Source organism: Ranitomeya imitator, chromosome 3, assembly GCF_032444005.1.
Source record: "Ranitomeya imitator isolate aRanImi1 chromosome 3, aRanImi1.pri, whole genome shotgun sequence".
Lineage (NCBI taxonomy): Eukaryota > Metazoa > Chordata > Amphibia > Anura > Dendrobatidae > Ranitomeya > Ranitomeya imitator.
This window is the reverse complement of record NC_091284.1, coordinates 36,033,933-36,055,753: the sequence shown is the minus strand read 5'-3', so window position 1 is coordinate 36,055,753 and position 21,821 is coordinate 36,033,933. Positions and strand designations below refer to the sequence as shown.

The 21,821-nt window shown below is 51.5% G+C and overlaps 1 protein-coding gene across 1 annotated transcript in view; it reads left to right on the top strand.

Annotated features, from left to right (window-relative positions):
* The first annotated feature begins 1,552 nt into the window (after nucleotides 1-1,552).
* The window catches only part of TTC3 (tetratricopeptide repeat domain 3), a 200,066-nt gene continuing 179,797 nt past the window's right edge, over nucleotides 1,553-21,821 (top strand). The window contains exons 1-6 of the mRNA XM_069760756.1: nucleotides 1,553-1,655; nucleotides 10,831-10,898; nucleotides 14,109-14,157; nucleotides 15,176-15,308; nucleotides 15,974-16,073; nucleotides 17,576-17,629. Coding sequence (XP_069616857.1) covers nucleotides 10,833-10,898; nucleotides 14,109-14,157; nucleotides 15,176-15,308; nucleotides 15,974-16,073; nucleotides 17,576-17,629 — 402 coding nt within the window. The 5' untranslated portion in view covers nucleotides 1,553-1,655; nucleotides 10,831-10,832. The remainder of the gene's footprint in view (nucleotides 1,656-10,830; nucleotides 10,899-14,108; nucleotides 14,158-15,175; nucleotides 15,309-15,973; nucleotides 16,074-17,575; nucleotides 17,630-21,821) is intronic.

Sequence of the window (21,821 nt, the reverse complement as noted above, 5' to 3'; positions counted from 1 at the left end):
CAAGCTCAGGGGTCAATCGATGAGTCCTGATCGGGACAAAAGCTGAGGACCGGTAATATTTCACAATGACACTAGCTGGGGGGGACGGATTATTATCTCGCCGCAGCCCCTCACTCAGGGCCGGGGACACTGAAGACTCCTAATGGCCTCAATACACACTGACGGCGTCTCACTTTTACTTTACAAGAGGACGGAGGAGAAGTGCTGCACAGGATTTTACGTGAGGAAATGTCCCTTACATTTCTCAGACAGCAACACCAGCTCTAGTAGTGCTGGCAGAATACCAGTGCCCATAAGTGGCCCATGACGGAGCCATGTACTTCTAGCTTGGAGTGCCACTTTCAGAAAATGTCACAGCACTGCGTTAATGCAGGATCACCCCTCTACATGGCGTCCATTTACCCTTATAACCGATATGGACCGGCATTATTTATTTCGAACAGTTTCTCGCAGATGGCCTGGTGGTGGTACCGACCCCAAACATCATCCTCTGTCAGACTCCATAGAAAACAGTCACATTTACCCCTAATAATCGTTTTAGAGAAGTCCTGTTTACGTCACCGGACCGAATAATGGGAAGTCATTGCATTCTGTTCCAGCATAGACCTCCAGAACGATCAGTGCTGGAACCACCATAGTTATTATGGGTGAGGATAGCTTTTTTTTTTTAATTATTTGATATCATTCACTGCCGTTTTTTGTGTCGGGTGACCCCTTTAACGAGTTTCTTCCGGGTTGCTCCATACGTTATAGCTGATTGCCGTAGGATCCTATTAACTTCTGCTCCTTTAGGACAGACGGTCAGCGCAGCAGAGGTACAAGCTGTCGTGCTGTCTGTCCCCCATGCTTTACACTGCTGTTCTACTTGTTTATAGGCACAAGAGTTACAGTAATTAAATCACTAGTGAGGTAATAAAGGATTATTAGATGTAACGACATGTACATAAGACGTCAGTACCCAGCACGACGCCTAAAGATCATCGTTATACGACGCCGTCCCTCACCTCGCCCCCCAGGTAGGGATCGTACGGACGACCACTGACAATGTTCACCCCTGACCTGTTTTGCTTGTTATATGGAGGACATAATAAAAGGAATGAGGAAAAGAAGAAGAATCACTAGCTAGGTGGGACTGTAGGGGGCCTGGAGCAAGAAGAACCCTGCAGGGCGTCCAAAATCCATTTTTTAGGAATAGGTACCTGTACTGAAACAAAGCAACCCCCTATAAATCTGTATCAGATGGAACAGAGGCCATAAGTCTGACATTATAGTGAGCACGGAGCTCATACTCACGGGCTGCTGCAGCACTTCCTGGCTCTGGTGGTTATTCACCGTCACACCAGCAGGTGGCGCTACCGTGGAACGCAAACAATGCGGCTCACCATTACATGCTTTTCACTATGATGACAGCAGATGACGCCAACATAACAGAAAACAATTCTGTGTTCTATTCACCATTTCACCAGCAGATGGCGCCAGTAATGAAAAAAGAAGGAGATTCCAGTGCGAGTAAAGTGGGTGGGAAATGCCGCTTCCTGCCCTGCGCCTCGTCATCACATTGCGTCCGAGCGAGGACCGCGGAGCTGCTGCTGCTGTTTGCTGACTCGTGTGAGAGGGACGAGGGGAGGCTGCAGCCTCTGCTTGTGTTACCCTAGGTGAGTGTCCACCCCGTGCAGGGCCGCGGCTGGCGTGGAAGGAATGGCAGGGAACGAGTGCTGGAGGGCATGGCCGTGTGGGGGGAAAGGCAGTGCTGGAGAGAGCAAGAGAGCTGGAAGAAGTGCTGGAGAGAGCAAGAGAGCAGGAGGAAGTGCTGGAGAGAGCAAGAGAGCAGGATGAAGTGCTGGAGAGAGCAAGAGAGCTGGAGGAAGTGCTGGAGAGAGCAAGAGAGCAGGAGGAAGTGCTGGAGAGAGCAAGAGAGCTGGAAGAAGTGCTGGAGAGAGCAAAAGAGCAGGAGGAAGTGCTGGAGAGAGCAAGAGAGCAGGATGAAGTGCTGGAGAGAGCAAGAGAGCTGGAAGAAGTGCTGGAGAGAGCAGGAGGAAGTGCTGGAGAGAGCAAGAGAGAGCTGGAGGCAGTGCTGGAGAGAGCAGGAGAGCTGGAAGAAGTGCTGTAGAGAGCAAGAGAGAGCTGGAGGCAGTGCTGGAGAGAGCAAGAGAGCTGGAAGAAGTGCTGGAGAGAGCAAGAGAGCAGGAGGAAGTACTGGAGAGAGCAAGAGAGCTGGAAGAAGTGCTGGAGAGAGCAAGAGAGCAGGAGGAAGTACTGGAGAGAGCAAGAGAGCTGGAGGAAGTGCTGGAGAGAGCAAGAGAGCAGGAGGAAGTGCTGGAGAGAGCAAGAGAGCAGGATGAAGTGCTGGAGAGAGCAAGAGAGCTGGAAGAAGTGCTGGAGAGAGCAAGAGAGCAGGAGGAAGTGCTGGAGAGAGCAAGAGAGCTGGAAGAAGTGCTGGAGAGAGCAAGAGAGCAGGAGGAAGTGCTGGAGAGAGCAAGAGAGCAGGAGGAAGTGCTGGAGAGAGCAAGAGAGCTGGAAGAAGTGCTGGAGAGAGCAGGAGGAAGTGCTGGAGAGAGCAAGAGAGAGCTGGAGGCAGTGCTGGAGAGAGCAGGAGAGCTGGAAGAAGTGCTGTAGAGAGCAAGAGAGAGCTGGAGGCAGTGCTGGAGAGAGCAAGAGAGCTGGAAGAAGTGCTGGAGAGAGCAAGAGAGCAGGAGGAAGTACTGGAGAGAGCAAGAGAGCTGGAAGAAGTGCTGGAGAGAGCAAGAGAGCAGGAGGAAGTACTGGAGAGAGCAAGAGAGCTGGAGGAAGTGCTGGAGAGAGCAAGAGAGCAGGAGGAAGTACTGGAGAGAGCAAGAGAGCTGGAAGAAGTGCTGGAGAGAGCAAGAGAGCAGGAGGAAGTGCTGGAGAGAGCAAGAGAGCTGGAAGAAGTGCTGGAGAGAGCAAGAGAGAGCTGGAGGCAGTGCTGGAGAGAGCAAGACAGCTGGAAGAAGTGCTGGAGAGAGCAAGAGAGCAGGAGGAAGTGCTGGAGAGAGCAAGAGAGCTGGAGGAAGTGCTGGAGAGAGCAAGAGAGCTGGAAGAAGTGCTGGAGAGAGCAAGAGAGAGCTGGAGGCAGTGCTGGAGAGAGCAAGACAGCTGGAAGAAGTGCTGGAGAGAGCAAGAGAGCAGGAGGAAGTGCTGGAGAGAGCAAGAGAGCTGGAGGAAGTGCTGGAGAGAGCAAGAGAGCTGGAAGAAGTGCTGGAGAGAGCAAGAGAGCTGGGGGAAGTGCTGGAGAGAGCAAGAGAGCTGGAAGAAGTGCTGGAGAGAGCAAGAGAGAGCTGGAGGAAATGCTGGAGAGAGCAAGAGAGCTGGAGGAAGTGCTGGAGAGAGCAAGAGAGCTGGAAGAAGTGCTGGAGACAGCAAGAGAGAGCTGGAGGAAATACTGGAGAGCAAGAGAGCTGGAGGAAGTGCTGGAGAGAGCAAGAGAGAGCTGGAGGCAGTGCTGGAGAGAGCAGGAGAGCTGGAGGAAGTGCTGGAGAGAGCTGGAGGCAGTGCTGGAGAGAGCAAGAGAGCTGGAGGAAGTGCTGGAGAGAGCAAGAGAGAGCTGGAGGCAGTGCTGGAGAGAGCAAGAGAGCTGGAGGCAGTGCTGGAGGCAGTGCTGGAGAGAGCAAGAGAGCTGGAAGAAGTGCTGGAGAGAGCAAGAGAGAGCTGGAGGCAGTGCTGGAGAGAGCAAGAGAGAGCTGGAGGAAGTGCTGGAGAGAGCTGGAGGCAGTGCTGGAGAGAGCAAGAGAGCTGGAGGAAGTGCTGGAGAGAGCAAGAGAGAGCTGGAGGCAGTGCTGGAGAGAGCAGGAGAGCTGGAGGCAGTGCTGGAGAGAGCTGGAGGCAGTGCTGGAGAGAGCAAGAGAGCTGGAAGAAGTGCTGGAGAGAGCAAGAGAGAGCTGGAGGCAGTGCTGGAGAGAGCAAGAGAGCTGGAGGTAGTGTTGGAGAGAGCAAGAGAGCTGGAGGCAGTGCTGGAGAGAGCAGGAGAGCTGGAGGCAGTGCTGGAGAGAGCTGGAGGCAGTGCTGGAGAGAGCAGGAGAGCTGGAAGAAGTGCTGGAGAGAGCAAGAGAGAGCTGGAGGCAGTGCTGGAGAGATCAAGAGAGCTGGAGGCAGTTCTGGAGAGGAAGGGAGCTGGAGGCAGTGCTGGAGAGAGCAAGAGACAGCTGGAGGCAGTGCTGGAGAGAGCAAGAGAGCTGGAGGCAGTGCTGGAGAGAGCAAGAGAGCTGGAGGCAGTGCTGGAGAGAGCAAGAGACAGCTGGAGGCAGTGCTGGAGAGAGCAAGAGACAGCTGGAGGCAGTGCTGGAGAGAGCAAGAGAGCTGGAGGCAGTGCTGGAGAGAGCAAGAGAGCTGGAGGCAGTGCTGGAGAGAGCAATAGAGCTGGAGGCAGTGCTGGAGAGAGCAAGACAGAGCTGGAGGCAGTGCCGGAGAGAGCAAGAGAGAGCTGGAAGAAGTGTTGGAGAGCAAGAGAGAGCTGGATGAAGTGCTGGAGAGAGCAAGAGAGAGCTGGAGGCAGTTCTGGAGAGAGCAGGAGAGCTGGAGGCAGTGCTGGAGACAGCTGGAGGCAGTGCTGGAGAGAGCAAGAGAGCTGGAAGAAGTGCTGGAGAGAGCAAGAGAGAGCTGGAGGCAGTTCTGGAGAGGAAGAGAGCTGGAGGCAGTGCTGGAGAGAGCAAGAGACAGCTGGAGGCAGTGCTGGAGAAAGCAAGAGAGCTGGAGGCAGTGCTGGAGAGAGCAAGAGACAGCTGGAGGCAGTGCTGGAGAGAGCAAGAGAGCTGGAGGCAGTGCTGGAGAGAGCAAGAGAGCTGTAGGCAGAGCTGGAGGCAGTGCTGGATAGAGCAATAGAGCTGGAGGCAGTGCTGGAGAGAGCAAGAGAGAGCTGGAGGCAGTGCTGGAGAGAGCAAGAGAGAGCTGGAAGAAGTGCTGGAGAGCGAGAGAGCTGGAGGAGGTGCTGGAGAGAGCAAGAGAGAGCTGGAGGCAGTTCTGGAGAGAGCAAGAGAGCTGGAGGCAGTGCTGGAGAGAGCAAGAGAGAGCTGGAGGCAGTGCTGGAGAGAGCAAGAGAGAGCTGGAGGCAGTGCTGGAGAGAGCAAGAGAGAGCTGGAGGCAGTGCTGGAGAGAGCAAGAGAGAGCTGGAGGCAGTGCTGGAGAGAGCAAGAGAGAGCTGGAGGCAGTGCTGGAGAGAGCTGAGGCACGGCTGGCGTGGAAGGAATGGCAGGGAGCGAGTGCTGGAGGGCATGGCCGTGTGGGGGGAAAGGCAGTGCTGGAGGGAGCAAGAGAGCTGGAAGAAGTGCTGGAGAGAGCAAGAGAGCAGGAGGAAGTGCTGGAGAGAGCAAGAGAGAGCTGGAGGCAGTTCTGGGGAGAGCAAGAGAGCTGGATGAAGTGCTGGAGAGCGCAAGAGAGAGCTGGAGGCAGTTCTGGAGAGAGCAGGAGAGCTGGAGGCAGTGCTGGAGAGAGCAAGAGAGCTGGAAGAAGTGCTGGAGAGAGCAAGAGAGAGCTGGAGGCAGTGCTGGAGAGAGCAAGAGAGAGCTGGAGGCAGTTCTGGAGAGGAAGACAGCTGGAGGCAGTGCTGGAGAGAGCAAGAGACAGCTGGAGGCAGTGCTGGAGAGAGCAAGAGACAGCTGGAGGCAGTGATGGAGAGAGCAAGACAGCTGGAGGCAGTGCTGGAGAGAGCAAGAGACAGCTGGAGGCAGTGCTGGAGAGAGCAAGAGAGCTGGAGGCAGTGCTGGAGAGAGCAAGAGAGCTGGAGGCAGTGCTGGAGAGAGCAATAGAGCTGGAGGCAGTGCTGGAGAGAGCAAGAGAGAGCTGGAGGCAGTGCTGGAGAGAGCAAGAGAGCTGGAGGCAGTGCTGGAGAGAGCAAGAGAGAGCTGGAGGCAGTGCTGGAGAGAGCAAGAGAGAGCTGGAGGCAGTGCTGGAGAGAGCAAGAGACAGCTGGAAGCAGTGCTGGAGAGAGCAAGAGAGAGCTGGAGGCAGTGCTGGAGAGAGCTGGAGGCCGTGCTGGAGAGAGCAAGAGAGAACTGGAGGCAGTGCTGGAGAGAGCAAGAGAGCTGGAGGCAGTGCTGGAGAGAGCAAGACAGCTGGAGGCAGTGCTGGAGAGAGCAAGAGACAGCTGGAGGCAGTGCTGGAGAGAGCAAGAGAGCTGGAGGCAGTGCTGGAGAGAGCAAGAGAGAGCTGGAGGCAGTGCTGGAGAGAGCAAGAGAGAGCTGGAGGCAGTGCTGGAGAGAGCAAGAGAGAGCTGGAGGCAGTGCTGGAGAGAGCAAGAGACAGCTGGAAGCAGTGCTGGAGAGAGCAAGAGAGAGCTGGAGGCAGTGCTGGAGAGAGCTGGAGGCAGTGCTGGAGAGAGCAAGAGAGAACTGGAGGCAGTGCTGGAGAGAGCAAGAGAGCTGGAGGCAGTGCTGGAGAGAGCTGGAGGCAGTGCTGGAGAGAGCAAGAGAAAGCTGGAGGCAGTGCTGGAGAGAGCTGGAGGCAGTGCTGGAGAGAGCAAGAGAGAGCTGGAGGCAGTGCTGGAGAGAGCAAGAGAGAGCTGGAGGCAGTGCTGGAGAGAGCAAGAGAGAGCTGGAGGCAGTGCTGGAGAGAGCAGGAGGCAATGCTGGAGAGAGCGGGAGAGAGCTGGAGGTAGTGCAGGAGAGAGCCGGAGAGAGCTGAAGGTAGTGCTGGAGAGAGCAAGAGAGCAGGAGGCAATGCTGGAGAGAGCAGGAGAGAGCTCGAGGTAGTGCTGGAGAGAGCAGGAGGCAATGCTGGAGAGAGCGGGAGGTAGTGCAGGAGAGAGCCGGAGAGAGCTGAAGGTAGTGCTGGAGAGAGCAGGAGGCTGTGCTGGAGAGAGCAGAAGGCTGTGCTGGAGGCAGTGCTGGAGAGAGCTGGAGGCAGTGCCGGAGAGAGCTGGAGGCAGTGTTGGAGAGAGCAAGAGAGAGCTGGAGGCAGTGCTCGAGAGAGCTGGAGGCAGTGCTCGAGAGAGCTGGAGGCAGTGCTGGAGGTAGTGCTGGAGAGAGCTGGAGGTAGTGCTGGAAAGAGCTGGAGGTAGTGCTGGAGAGAGCTGGAGGTAGTGCTGGAGAGAGCTGCAGGCAGTGTTGGAGAGAGCAGGAGAGAGCTGAAGGCTGTGCTGGAGAGAGCAGGAGGCAATGCTGGAGGCTGTGCTGGAGAGAGCAGGAGGTAGTGCTGGAGAGAGCAGTAAGCAGTGCTGGAGAGAGTAGGAGGCTGTGCGGGAGATGATGTCTCCTGACACATTATTATGGCGCCAACCACAACTCACGCTTTATGATGGTCCCAACACAAGAACTGACTGAAAATTAAAATAAATAAATAAACCTAGTCCCTAACTCCGCTCCCTCGGATGCTCTGTTCTGTACAGTGTGTACTGAGTCTCCGCACAGCAGGCGCGATCTGGTGACACCACCTCACCTGCTGAGCAGAGTCCCGGATACAGTGGCTATATGATGGGACGGGGGAGCCTGACGACTCCTGTTCCATCATTGTGGTCACCGGGATCCGCGTCCTGAGGATACAGACACTTGTGAAAGTAAGAGGTCAGGCAGGGGCGGCCGGGGGCTGCGGGACCCCACTGTATCCAGCTGTGGGCCGCACCTTTCCGAGGTCTGCTCTAACCTCATCTGTCCGGGTAGAGTTGTGAAACCCCCAGACACATTACATGGTTGGCAAGTTTACTAAAGGGGTTGTCCACCTTGGGGACTTTTTTCCCCATATGTACAGTTGTGGCCAAAAGTATTGACACCCCTGCAATTCTGTCAGATAATACTCAGTTTCTTCCTGAAAATGATTGCAATCACAAATTCTTTGGTATTATTATCTTCATTTAATTTGTCTTAAATGAAAAAACACAAAAGAGAATGAAGCAAAAAGCAAAACATTGATCATTTCACACAAAACTCCAAAAATGGGCCACACAAAAGTATTGGCACCCTCAGCCTAATACTTGGTTGCACAACCTTTAGCCAAAATAACTGCGACCAACCGCTTCTGTAACCATCAATGAGTTTCTTACAATGCTCTGCTGGAATTTTAGACCATTCTTCTTTGGCAAACTGCTCCAGGTCCCTGATATTTGAAGGGTGCCTTCTCCAAACTGCCATTTTTAGATCTCTCCACAGGTGTTCTATGGGATTTAGGTCTGGACTAATTGTTGGCCACCTTAGAAGTCTCCAGTGCTTTCTCTCAAACCATTTTCTAGTGCTTTTTGAAGTGTGTTTTGGGTCATTGTCATGCTGGAAGACCCATGACCTCTGAGGGAGACCCAGCTTTCTCACACTGGGCCCTACATTATGCTGCAAAATTTGTTGGTAGTCTTCAGACTTCATAATGCCATGCACACGGTCAAGCAGTCCAGTGCCAGAGGCAGCAAAGCAACCCCAAAACATCAGGGAACCTCCGCCATGTTTGACTGTAGGGACCTTGTTCTTTTCTTTGAATGCCTCTTTTTTTTCTCCTGTAAACTCTATGTTGATGCCTTTGCCCAAAAAGCTCTACTTTTGTCTCATCTGACCAGAGAACATTCTTCCAAAACGTTTTAGGCTTTTTCAGGTAAGTTTTGGCAAACTCCAGCCTGGCTTTTTTATGTCTCGGGGTAAGAAGTGGGGTCTTCCTGGGTCTCCTACCATACAGTCCCTTTTCATTCAGACGCCGATGGATAGTACGGGTTGACACTGTTGTACCCTCGGACTGCAGGGCAGCTTGAACTTGTTTGGATGTTAGTCGAGGTTCTTTATCCAACATCCGCACAATCTTGCGTTGAAATCTCTTGTCAATTTTTCTTTTCCGTCCACATCTAGGGAGGTTAGCCACAGTGCCATGGGCTTTACACTTCTTGATGACTCTGTGCACGGTAGACACAGGAACCTTCAGGTCTTTGGAGATGGACTTGTAGCCTTGAGATTGCTCATGCTTCCTCACAATTTGGTTTTTCAAGTCCTCAGACAGTTCTTTGGTCTTCTTTCTTTTCTCCATGCTCAATGTGGTACACACAAGGACACAGGACAGAGGTTGAGTCAACTTTAATCCATGTCAACTGGCTGCAAGTGTGATTTAGTTATTGCCAACACCTGTTAGGTGCCACAGGTAAGTTACAGGTGCTGTTAATTACACAAATTACATAAGCATCACATGATTTTTCGAACAGTGCCAATACTTTTGTCCACCCCTTTTTTATGTTTGGTGTGGAATTATATCCAATTTGGCTTTAGGACAATTCTTTTTGTGTTTTTTCATTTAAGACAAATTAAATGAAGATAATAATACTAAATAATTTGTTTTTGCAATCATTTTCAGGAAGAAACTGATTATTATCTGACAGAATTGCAGGGGTGTCAATACTTTTGGCCACAACTGTATGTAGCATTTGCAAGTAAACCATTTTTCCTTTCTTTTTCCCCATGGAAGTTAATTGGACATTTATACTACATTTCAGAGACATAACTGACGCGCTGTAGACTTTAAAATCTGCACCAATTGTGCAATTCATTGCTGAAAATGAATGTGCACACAAGATTAGTTTTTCTTGTAGCGGACTCCTGGATCAGCCAAGATTAAGCCACGTCCTGTCTGACTACACACTGGTCACATTGCAGGTGTCGTCCGCTCGCCCGTCTCTGCAGGTGTCGTCCGCTCGCCCGTCTCTGCAGGTGCCGTCCGCTCGCCCGTCTCTGCAGGTGCCGTCCGCTCGCCCGTCTCTGCAAGTGTCGTCCGCTCGCCCGTCTCTGCAGGTGTCGTCCGCTCGCCCGTCTCTGCAGGTGTCGTCCGCTCGCCCGTCTCTGCAGGTGTCGTCCGCTCGCCCGTCTCTGCAGGTGTCGTCCGCCCGCCCCCCTCTGCAGGTGTCGTCCGCCCGCCCCCCTCTGCAGGTGTCGGCCGCCCGCCCCCCTCTGCAGGTGTCGGCCGCCCGCCCCCCTCTGCAGGTGTCGGCCGCCCGCCCCCCTCTGCAGGTGTCGGCCGCCCGCCCCCCTCTGCAGGTGTCGGCCGCCCGCCCCCCTCTGCAGGTGTCGGCCGCCCGCCCCCCTCTGCAGGTGTCGTCCGCCCGCCCCCCTCTGCAGGTGTCGGCCGCCCGCCCCCCTCTGCAGGTGTCGGCCGCCCGCCCCCCTCTGCAGGTGTCGGCCGCCCGCCCCCCTCTGCAGGTGTCGGCCGCCCGCCCCCCCTCTGCAGGTGTCGGCCGCCCGCCCCCCCTCTGCAGGTGTCGGCCGCCCGCCCCCCTCTGCAGGTGTCGGCCGCCCGCCCCCCTCTGCAGGTGTCGGCCGCCCGCCCCCCTCTGCAGGTGTCGGCCGCCCGCCCCCCTCTGCAGGTGTCGGCCGCCCGCCCCCCTCTGCAGGTGTCGGCCGCCCGCCCCCCTCTGCAGGTGTCGGCCGCCCGCCCCCCTCTGCAGGTGTCGGCCGCCCGCCCCCCTCTGCAGGTGTCGGCCGCCCGCCCCCCTCTGCAGGTGTCGGCCGCCCGCCCCCCTCTGCAGGTGTCGGCCGCCCGCCCCCCCTCTGCAGGTGACGGCCGCTCGACCCCCTCTGCAGGTGTCGGCCGCCCGCCCCTCTCTGCAGGTGTCGGCCGCCCCTCTCTGCAGGTGTCGGCCGCCCGCCCGCCCCTCTCTGCAGGTGTCGGGCAACCCGCCCGCCCCTCTCTGCAGGTGTCGGGCAACCCGCCCGCCCCTCTCTGCAGGTGTCGGCCGCCCCTCTCTGCAGGTGTTGGCCGCCCGCTCCTCCCTCTCTGCAGGTGTCGGCCGCCCGCCCCTCTCTGCAGGTGTCGGCCGCCCTCCCGCCCCCCTCTGCAGGTGTCGGCCGCCCGCCCCCCTCTGCAGGTGTCGGCCGCCCGTTCTATACTTTCTATACTTATATATGTGTCTGTTTTTGTTTTTAGCCATGGACACTGTAGTTAGTGAATTCGGCATGCGCGCCACTCGACTTATTCCGAGCAAATGTGAATGGGTGAGTAGCTGATTAAATCGAAATGTAGAGTTTGGAAAACTTATGCAAATTTCTGTCCTCGATGTAGTTGAAGTCCTGGTTGTGATTGTTTATAGTAAGCTTGGGCTTTACGCTAAAACCCGAAAATTATCAGAAAGCAAAGCTGGAGTGTAAAGCATGGCGAAGGGACAGCAAAGGACTGTGAAAAAAAATATATACCTGCCTACCAATCCGTTGCCTGTTACTCCTCCGTGACTCTGTCTGGGTTCCTCGCAGTGTTCCTAGTTGATCACAGTATTACTGAAGCCAATTAGTGGTCACAGCAGTAGCCGACCTGCCACTGATTGTCTGCAGCAGTCACAGGATGAGACCGCAGCGCTATGGAGGAGCCGCAGGGGACTGGCAGGCTGGTATAGAGTTATCTTAGAGCATGCTGGTCCCAGTTGTCTAAAACGAAACTGAATAAGAAACTCTCTAAACAAATGCCAGGAGTAGAGTTGGGCAGCATTATCTCACACACGTATGATATCCGACAGCCCCTCACACAGTATTATGCCCCTTTCGCATTATTATGTTCACTCCCATACTGTATGTTGTCACCACCGCTCCTCACACAGTATTATGGCCCTCCACACAAGTATGTTGTCACCACCGCTCCTCACACAGTATTATGGCCCTCCACACAAGTATGTTGTCCCCACCACTCCTCACACAGTATTATGGCCCACCACACATGTTGTCCCCACCACTCCTCACACAGTATTATGGCCCCCACACAAGTATGTTGTCCCCACCGCTCCTCACACAGTGTTATGGCCCCCACACAAGTATGTTGTCCCCACCGCCCCTCACACAGTATTATGGCTCCCACACAAGTATGTTGTCCCCACCGCTCCTCACACAGTATTATGGCTCCCACACAAGTATGTTGTCCCCACCGCTCCTCACACAGTATTATGGCCTCCCACACATGTCCCCACAGCCCCTCACACAGTATTATGGCCCCCCACACATGTTGTCCCCACAGCCCCTCACACAGTATTATGGCCCCCACACAAGTATGTTGTCCCCACCGCCCCTCACACAGTATTATGGCTCCCACACAAGTATGTTGTCCCCATCGCTCCTCACACAGTATTATGGCCCCCACACAAGTATGTTGTCCCCACCGCTCCTCACACAGTATTATGGCCCCCCACACAAGTATGTTGTCCCCACCGCTCCTCACACAGTATTATGGCCCCCCACACAAGTATGTTATCCCCACCGCTCCTCACACAGTATTATGGCCCCCCACACAAGTATGTTTTCCCCACCGCTCCTCACACAGTATTATGGCCCCCACACAAGTATGTTGTCCCCACCGCTCCTCACACAGTATTATGGCCCCCCACACAAGAATGTTGTCCCCACCTCTCCTCACACAGTATTATGGCCCTCCACACAAGTATGTTGTCCCCACCGCTCCTCACACAGTATTATGGCCCCCCACACAAGTATGTTGTCCCCACCGCTCCTCACACAGTATTATGGCCCCCCACACAAGTATGTTATCCCCACCGCTCCTCACACAGTATTATGGCCCCCCACACAAGTATGTTGTCCCCACCGCTCCTCACACAGTATTATGGCCCCCCACACAAGTATGTTGTCCCCACCGCTCCTCACACAGTATTATGGCCCCCCACACAAGTATGTTGTCCCCACCGCTCCTCACACAGTATTATGGCCCCCCACACAAGTATGTTGTCCCCACCGCTCCTCACACAGTATTATGGCCCCCCCCCACACAAGTATGTTGTCCCCACCGCTCCTCACACAGTATTATGGCTCCCCACACAAGTATGTTGTCCCCACCGCTCCTCACACAGTATTATGGCCCCCCACACAAGTATGTTGTCACCACCGCTCCTCACACAGTATTATGGCCCTCCACACAAATATGTTGTCCCCACCGCTCCTCACACAGTATTATGGCCCCCCACACAAGTATGTCGTCCCCACCGCCCCTCACACAGTATTATGGCCCCCCACACAAGTATGTTGTCCCCACTTCTCCTCACACAGTATTATCGCCCCCCACACAAGTATGTTGTCCCCACCGCTCCTCACACAGTATTGTGGCCCCCACACAAGTATGTTGTCCCCACCGCCCCTCACACAGTATTATAGCCCCCCACACAAGTATGTTGTCCCCACTGCTCCTCACACAGTATTATGGCCCCCACACATAAGTATGTTGTCTCCACAGCCCGTCACACAGTATTATGGCCCCCACACAAGTACCGTATGTTGTCCCCACCGCTCCTTACATAGTATTATGGCCCCCCACACATGTTGTCCTCACAGCCCCTCACACAGTATTATGGCCCCCACACAAGTATGTTTTCCCCACCGCTCCTCACACAGTATTATGGCCCCCACACAAGTATGTTGTCCCCACCGCTCCTCACACAGTATTATGGCCCCCACACAAGTATGTTGTCCCCACCGCTCCTCACACTGTATTATGGCCCCCCACACATGTTGTCCCCACCACTCCTCACACAGTATTATGGCCCCCCACACAAGTATGTTGTCCCCACCGCTCCTCACACAGTATTATGGCCCCCACACAAGTATGTTGTCCCCACCGCTCCTCACACTGTATTATGGCCCCCCACACATGTTGTCCCCACCACTCCTCACACAGTATTATGGCCCCCCACACAAGTATGTTGTCCCCACCGCTCCTCACACAGTATTATGGCCCCCACACAAGTATGTTGTCCCCACCGCTCCTCACACTGTATTATGGCCCCCCACACATGTTGTCCCCACCGCTCCTCACACAGTATTATGGCCCCCCACACAAGTATGTTGTCCCCACCCCTCCTCCCACAGTATTTTACTCCCCTTCCCACACCAGTATCCCTTCCCACACCAGTATGATGTCCCCATGATCCCCTGGTCCAGGTGATGCTGGCAGGTAGGAGGAGGGTCATAGATCTCTGATCAGGCCGCCACGGACTACCAATGAACCAAAGTCCTGGGAATCTTTTTGCTCAACTTGTAGACAGGAGTATTTTCCATTGGCAAGTCTGATAGGTGGGGGGTCTCTGGTGAGATGCAGTGTCTTTTACTATGAGCGTTATATTACTTCTCTGCAAAATAAGGATCTGTCATACAGTCGTCATTGATTTTCCTGATCAGGTTTAGTATTTCAGATTTCAATTTTTTTTTTTTTTTCAGAACCACGATAAATTTATAGAAGTTCCTGTCATTGATATCGTTACAAAAGGTAACTTTCCATTTAGCAGTGTACGTGTGATGGTGGGGATGTTTGGGATTGTGGTTTGGACCTCCTCTGGCATAACATCAGCACAAACACTTCACCCCCACCGGGAGCTTCATGGCCGAGCAGCTGCATGCAGCCGTACATCACCAAGCACAATGCCGAGCGTCGGATGGAGTGGTGTAAAGCCGCCACCACTGGACTCTGGAGGAGACGTGTTCTGTAGAGTGACGGATCACACTGGATGGAGGAGTCTGGGTTTGGTGACACCAGGACGTTACCCTGTGACTGCATTGTGCCCGCTCTACAGAAAGTGGAGGAGGATAATGTCATGAGGGTGTTGCGGTCTTCTGCGGATTCCAACTCTGGTCCAAGTCATTGACCTGCATCATGTGACCGCAGCTGTGACCTGTCGACACGATCACATGATGCAGGACAGGACCGGAGCAGTGGGAAAAGACCGCAACGTGCAGGTATTTTATTACACACAGTAATAATTGGTAGCAGAGGAGGTAACAGCAAGAAAAAACAGTAGATGATGAGATCATATTTTTTTGGGGTGTTTTAAAAGCTCATCCGCTAGAGAAGGGGCGATGCCATGAAGTTCCAGAATGTTTTACTATGGAAAAGTGAGGAGAGGAAAGTGACATATTGTCAATTACTGAAGTGCACCCAAGTCGAGTTACTGATTTTTGGTACTTCTGTAAATTGAAGGAGAAGCCTGATTTCAGTCTATACGTCCTGTACATCTCCTGTCCCTATGGTGCGCCATTAGTAGGCAGTTTTGCCACGCAGGGGTCCTGGTGTGACTCTGTGAACATTGGGAGTATAAATAAATTGACATCACTAGATGATCCCTTGTCAAATGAGTTGTTTGAGTCTGCTAAAACAGCGCCACTCTTGTTAGTGGCGGAGTCTGGTATTGCATCTCTTCACCAGTCCTCTGAACTGCACTACCAGACACTTGTAAGAGGTGCAGCGGTAGCATTAAAAGTGTTTTGGTTGTTTTTTTTTTTTTTAACAGTGGATCCAGTTGGTTATTGGCTTTCTCATTCTTATGAAGAGATGAAAACGAACTGTGATTTAATGAAAGTCTATATGATATGGCCTATCCTTATGTCTCACTGCGACAGTGCCACACTGCAATTCCAGCCCCGGTGAGTAACACTTCTCTATACCTATCCTCAATAATATATATATATATATCCATGTCTCAGCAGATCCAGTATGTCCATGGTGGTGTCACCCTTGCCGGGGAAAATTGCCCATAATTTTCAGATAACATACAAGACGAATTGCAAAAATCAAGTTAAACGGTTGAATTTGGGCCCCAGCTTGCAAACCCCCAATGTACCCTCTATGTAATGACTGATGAAATAAATAAATACTACTTATTTTGCCCCCTGTTCCCCGGACTTGCTGCGTCGGTCTGTACATTGTGTGGGCTGAGGCTGCGCAGAGCAGGCGCAGTGTAGTGAAGTCATTGCGCCTGCTGCGCTGAGGCTCGGTGGCACAAGGTGAGGACAGCCCCCTGTTTCAATGTTTTGTTCCATGATATTTACATCTTGAAGATGCAGGAACTCTTGAAATTGAAATCCCAAGTAGAAGGTGGGTGGGATGGGTGGCATTGGGACCCCATAGAGGGGTAGGAGGCACCCTGTGTGTACAGTCTTGGTGTGGTCATACTTTTAAGTCACCCGAAATTCTAACTTAACCCTAAATCACCAGAGATATTTGACGATGACCAACATCCACCCTAGACCACAATGAATCACAGTGGAGTCTTTAGTAATATATATATATTTTTCCTTCTTCGTTTCAGCTTTCTTGAGACTGTACAACAGTCTGTAGCAATGACTCTGAAAAATTACGATTACATTGAACTCTTGGAGGAGCTCGCCGACCTTTTTAAGAAAGTAGCGGTGAGTACTTTGTACCATTTAAAAAAAATAATCCAATTTTATTTCCTACAACTGTAATAAATGCATCCTGTTATACGCTTAGATAGATATAACTCGTCTTTGTAGAACAGTGGGGTAGCTAGTGTTCTGTGGAGCCGGGAGCTTCCCGCAGGCTAAAAGTAATGATTCGCCTATAGCTGACTCACAGTGGTGCGAGACACCAAGAAATGTGTGTGATACCCATTATATACGCTTTTTGTGTTACTTTTAGGTCTTATAAAACACTTTGCTGATCATTTAGTGAACTGTGAATTTTCATAGCTGCACAGTTCTCCTAACAGGCAACGATCTATAGGATCAGCACATGGTATCAGGAAAAACTTGAAACAATTAATTAGAGGGCGTCCATATAAGTGACTCCATCACTGTTGTTATTTTTGGCTAATCGCCCTATGAATCACAGACCGTAATCTAACCAATTATCCATGCCAAAGGTTTGCCTAGTTCATTTTTGCTATGGGGCCAAGGATATACTTGAAATTTTTTTTTCCAGGGATTGGCACTTCACACAAAGTTCGACAAGAAAATAAGACACTAAGGGTGCAGTCAGACGGCCGTGTTAGTCGTGCGAGGATCGCTCCTCACCTGAGCGTGACAGGTGCACAGAAATACAGGCTGTCACTCTTGGGTCAGTAGAGCCGACGGCCAGTCCAGGCATTGCAATGCGATCCACATCCGTCTGTCAGCACCCTAAGGGTATGTGCACACGCTGCGGATTTTGCTGCGTGTCCGCAGCGGTTTCCCATGCGTTTACAGTATAATGTAATCCTATGGGAAACGAAATCCGCAGTGCACATGCTGCGGAAAAAAACACTCGGAAATGCAGCGGTTTACATTCCGCAGCAAGTCAATTCTTTGTGCGGATTCTGCTGCGGGTTTACACCTGCTCCAATAGAAAACTGCAGGTGAAAACCCGCAGCAGAATCCGCAATAGAAACCGCGATAAATCCGCAGGAAAAACCGCAGTGGTTTTGCACTGCGGATTTTTCAAATCCGCTGCGGAAAAATCGGCAGCCCTCACAGATACGTGTGCACATACCCTAATACTCGCCCTCCCCAGATCTCTAGTGTTGCCTCTCTGCCACTGCTTCAGCTTTGATGATTTGTGGTTGTCCTAAAGAAGGAGTCGGAGCGACTCTGAAACGCGTCGACAGTAAACCAACATTCCATCTAAGTGATGATGGTAATATAAACTGCATGATCCCCTGAGCCTTAGAATACCATGAAAGGATAATCTACACCTCCAAATATTAGTGACATTATCCCCTCTACTTTGTTAGTCTAACAAGTTTTCATTTATTTATTTTTTTTCCTGTTTAAATCCAGGTTCTCCTTATAATCGGGTGCATCTTATAGTCCGAAAGATATAAAGATGTATTATATCTAAATGAAAGCTGGTGTAACTACAGGACATCTGCATCAGGGATTGTCCTGGAACTAACATTAAGTTATTCTCATTTCAGAATAATCCCCGCCTTATTGACGATCTACTGCGAATAGGGAATAAAATGGAAATGGTAAGGCATAATGGATAGTGTAAGGGTTAAACTGGTTTCTCCATCCTAGGAAATGATGGTGTATTGCTAGGACATGATACAAATATATGACTGGCAGCGCTCGGACATCCTGTTAAGTAGAAGAAGTAGACATATATATTTTATCATTTATATAGATCTATTATATTTTATATATAATCTATAATATCTTTTTTATAAAATGCAGTCCATTGTGCAGGAATCTCTTGTATTGACTAGAGTTGAGCGACCTTGACCTTTTTAGAGTCGAGCCGGGTTTTGCGAAACCCGACTATGTCCAAAGTCGGGTCGAGTGAAATCGGCCGATTATGACGTAAAGTCGGGATCGACCGAAACACGAAACCCAATGCAAGTCAATGGGGCAGCATAGTCGGCAGTGAGTGGGGGCCAGGAAAACACCTAGAGTGGCCATTTTAATGTCAAAACCATCCATTCTTCTTAATGAAGCTTGTCAAGCGTAATTTACCTTATAATAATTGGAAGGCATTTGAAATTGGGGGTCATTTGGCTAAAGTTGTGGGGGGTAGGGCTGGTTCAAGTAATTAGTGGGCCCAGGAAATCTGGACCACGTCACGGCAGTGGAGCAGGGAGAGGTAAGTATTTCAACTTTGCAAGTGCTGTGAACCTGAGCAAGCAGGGGGGGCCCACTCGTTGGCATTGGCACTGGCACAGGGCCCCTCAAAGTACAGCGGTGTGTTTGCACGGCGGGGGCGCCTCCCACCGGCAGCAACACTTTTGCGTACTATGAGAGGCCCTGTGCCAGTGACGTCGCCAACTAGTATTCCTCCCCCCACCTGATGAAGGAACCTGCACTTTCATCTGCACCTTCCTCTTTGTCCCCGTGTAAGGTGGTATGGTATGCGGGAAGAGCAACCTGACTTTCAGCAGGGTCACAATGTTGTTGTGTAGCGTGCACGGGGAATGTTGCGTTATGGGTCAATGTACCAGCAGACTCATCTATCACTGGCTGGGCAATGGGCACGATGAAGTGGAAACACAGATATAGGCCCAAAGAAGAAAGTGGGCTAAATGCAGTTCAAAATTGGTAACACAGGAATAACCAGGGGGCATTGCAGTGGAGGACAACTGGAATGAGAGGCTGACACAGAGAGTAGGGCCAAATCAGTAAGTAGTCGAAATGCAGTTCAAAATTGGCAACCGTAGTAAACAGGCGGCACAGCTTTGTTCAGTGGAGGAGAACAGCAAGGAGTGGCAGACACCGATAGTAGGCCCCAAACCAACTAGTACGCCAAATGCAGTTGTTCCATTTAACCACAATTTAATGAGAGCCTGAAGATAGAAGCTCAGGAAAGGCAACCTGGGGAACACCTTGGAGTGTAACACACCATCTCTCTCCACCCCATACCCATTTTGTATGGCCTAATGCAGTGTACTTTTCTACAACTACTAAACGAGAGTCGGAAGACCGAAGCAATGGCAAGGAAACCTGGGGAACACCTTAGAGTGTAACACACCCTCTCTCTACACCCCATACCCAATTTGAAGGCCTAATGCAGTGTAGTTTCCAAGAACTACTAAACGAGAGCCGGAAGATCGAAGCTCAGGAAAGGCAACCTGGGGAACACCTTGGAGTGTAACACACCCTCTCGCTACACCCCATACCCAATTTGAAGGCCTAATGCAGCGTAGTTTCCAACAACTACTAAACGAGAGCCGGAAGATCGAAGCTCAGGAAAGGCAACCTGGGGAACACCTTGGAGTGTAACAAACCCTCTCTCTACACCCCATACCCAATTTGTAGGCCTAATGCAGCGTAGTTTCCGACAACTACTAAACGAGAGCATGAAGATCGAAGCTCAGGAAAGGCAACCTGGGGAACACCTTGGAGTGTAACACACCCTCTCTCTACACCCCATACCCAATTTGTAGGCCTAATGCAGCGTAGTTTCCGACAACTACTAAACGAGAGCCGGAATATCGAAGCTCAGGAAAGGCAACCTGGGGAACACCTTGGAGTGTAACACACCCTCTCTCTACGCCCCATACCCAATTTGTAGGCCTAATGCAGCGTAGTTTCCGACAACTACTAAACGAGAGCCGGAATATCGAAGCTCAGGAAAGGCAACCTGGGGAACACCTTGGAGTGTAACACACCCTCTCTCTACACCCCATACCCAATTTGAAGGCCTAATGCAGTGTAGTTTCCAAGAACTACTAAACGAGAGCCGGAAGATCGAAGCTCAGGAAAGGCAACCTGGGGAACACCTTGGAGTGTAACACACCCTCTCGCTACACCCCATACCCAATTTGAAGGCCTAATGCAGCGTAGTTTCCAACAACTACTAAACGAGAGCCGGAAGATCGAAGCTCAGGAAAGGCAACCTGGGGAACACCTTGGAGTGTAACAAACCCTCTCTCTACACCCCATACCCAATTTGTAGGCCTAATGCAGCGTAGTTTCCGACAACTACTAAACGAGAGCATGAAGATCGAAGCTCAGGAAAGGCAACCTGGGGAACACCTTGGAGTGTAACACACCCTCTCTCTACACCCCATACCCAATTTGTAGGCCTAATGCAGCGTAGTTTCCGACAACTACTAAACGAGAGCCGGAATATCGAAGCTCAGGAAAGGCAACCTGGGGAACACCTTGGAGTGTAACACACCCTCTCTCTACGCCCCATACCCAATTTGTAGGCCTAATGCAGCGTAGTTTCCGACAACTACTAAACGAGAGCCGGAATATCGAAGCTCAGGAAAGGCAACCTGGGGAACACCTTGGAGTGTAACACACCCTCTCTCTACACCCCATACCCAATTTGAAGGCCTAATGCAGTGTAGTTTCCAAGAACTACTAAACGAGAGCCGGAAGATCGAAGCTCAGGAAAGGCAACCTGGGGAACACCTTGGAGTGTAACACACCCTCTCGCTACACCCCATACCCAATTTGAAGGCCTAATGCAGCGTAGTTTCCAACAACTACTAAACGAGAGCCGGAAGATCGAAGCTCAGGAAAGGCAACCTGGGGAACACCTTGGAGTGGAACACACCATCTCTCTACACCCCATACCCAATTTGAAGGCCTAATGCAGAGTAGTTTCCAAGAACTACTAAACGAGAGCCGGAAGATCGAAGCTCAGGAAAGGCAACCTGGGGAACACCTTGGAGTGTAACACAACGTCTCTCTACACGACGGAAGGGCTGATTCTTAGGAAGGAAGGCTGTTGGAAATAAGCATTGCGCGTCCGAGGGTGATTATATTCTTATTAGGTATATACTCACCCTCGGACGCGCCCTGCTTCTTTATTTGGAATGAATGTTTATTTGCAATGTGGTGTTGACTTTCTCTATTATTTTGGTAATTAATGATTTTATTATTTTCATTATTTTGCATCTTCTCGGCAATAATATAAAGAAGACGCGACAGGACAACACTCGGTGGATGCCATATGTGTGTTTTCAATTTAAAAAAACTTTCAGTTAACTACTTGCAGGAGAAAGTAATTGTAGCTGGTGGCCATTTTTAGTACTGTACCAGATTAGAGTTGTGTGTTTGTTTTTAATGTTAAAATGTCTGCATTTGATATCTCACCAGTATTTTCTTTTTTATAAGCAAAATACTTATTTTTATATTTTCTGATGTTGGTTCCAGGGGTACACGGCCAGCAGTGCCCTGGTCAGTGTAGTAGTAGTTGAAAGAATGGACCGCAGACAGGCATCGAAGGCCTAAAATAATAACACATGGCTGTAGGCAATTTTAAATTGGTTCCAGGGGTACACGGACAGCAGTGGTGTGGTCAGTGGAGGCCTAGTGGAAGGAGTGACCGCAGACAGGCATCGAAGGCCTAAAATAATAACACATGGCTGTAGGCAATTTTAAATTGGTTCCAGGGGTACACGGGCAGCAGTGACCTGGTCAGTGTAGTAGTAGTTGAAAAAATGGACCGCAGACAGGCATCGAATGCCTAAAATAATAACACATGGCTGTAGGCAATTTTAAATTGGTTCCAGGGGTACACGGGCAGCAGTGACCTGGTCAGTGTAGTAGTAGTTGAAAGAATGGACCGCAGACAGGCATCGAAGGCCTAAAATAAAAAAATTGGGCTGGCTGTAGGCAATTTTAAATTGGTTCCAGGGGTACACGGGCAGCAGTGACCTGGTCAGTGTAGTAGTAGTTGAAAGAATGGACCGCAGACAGGCATCGAAGGCCTAA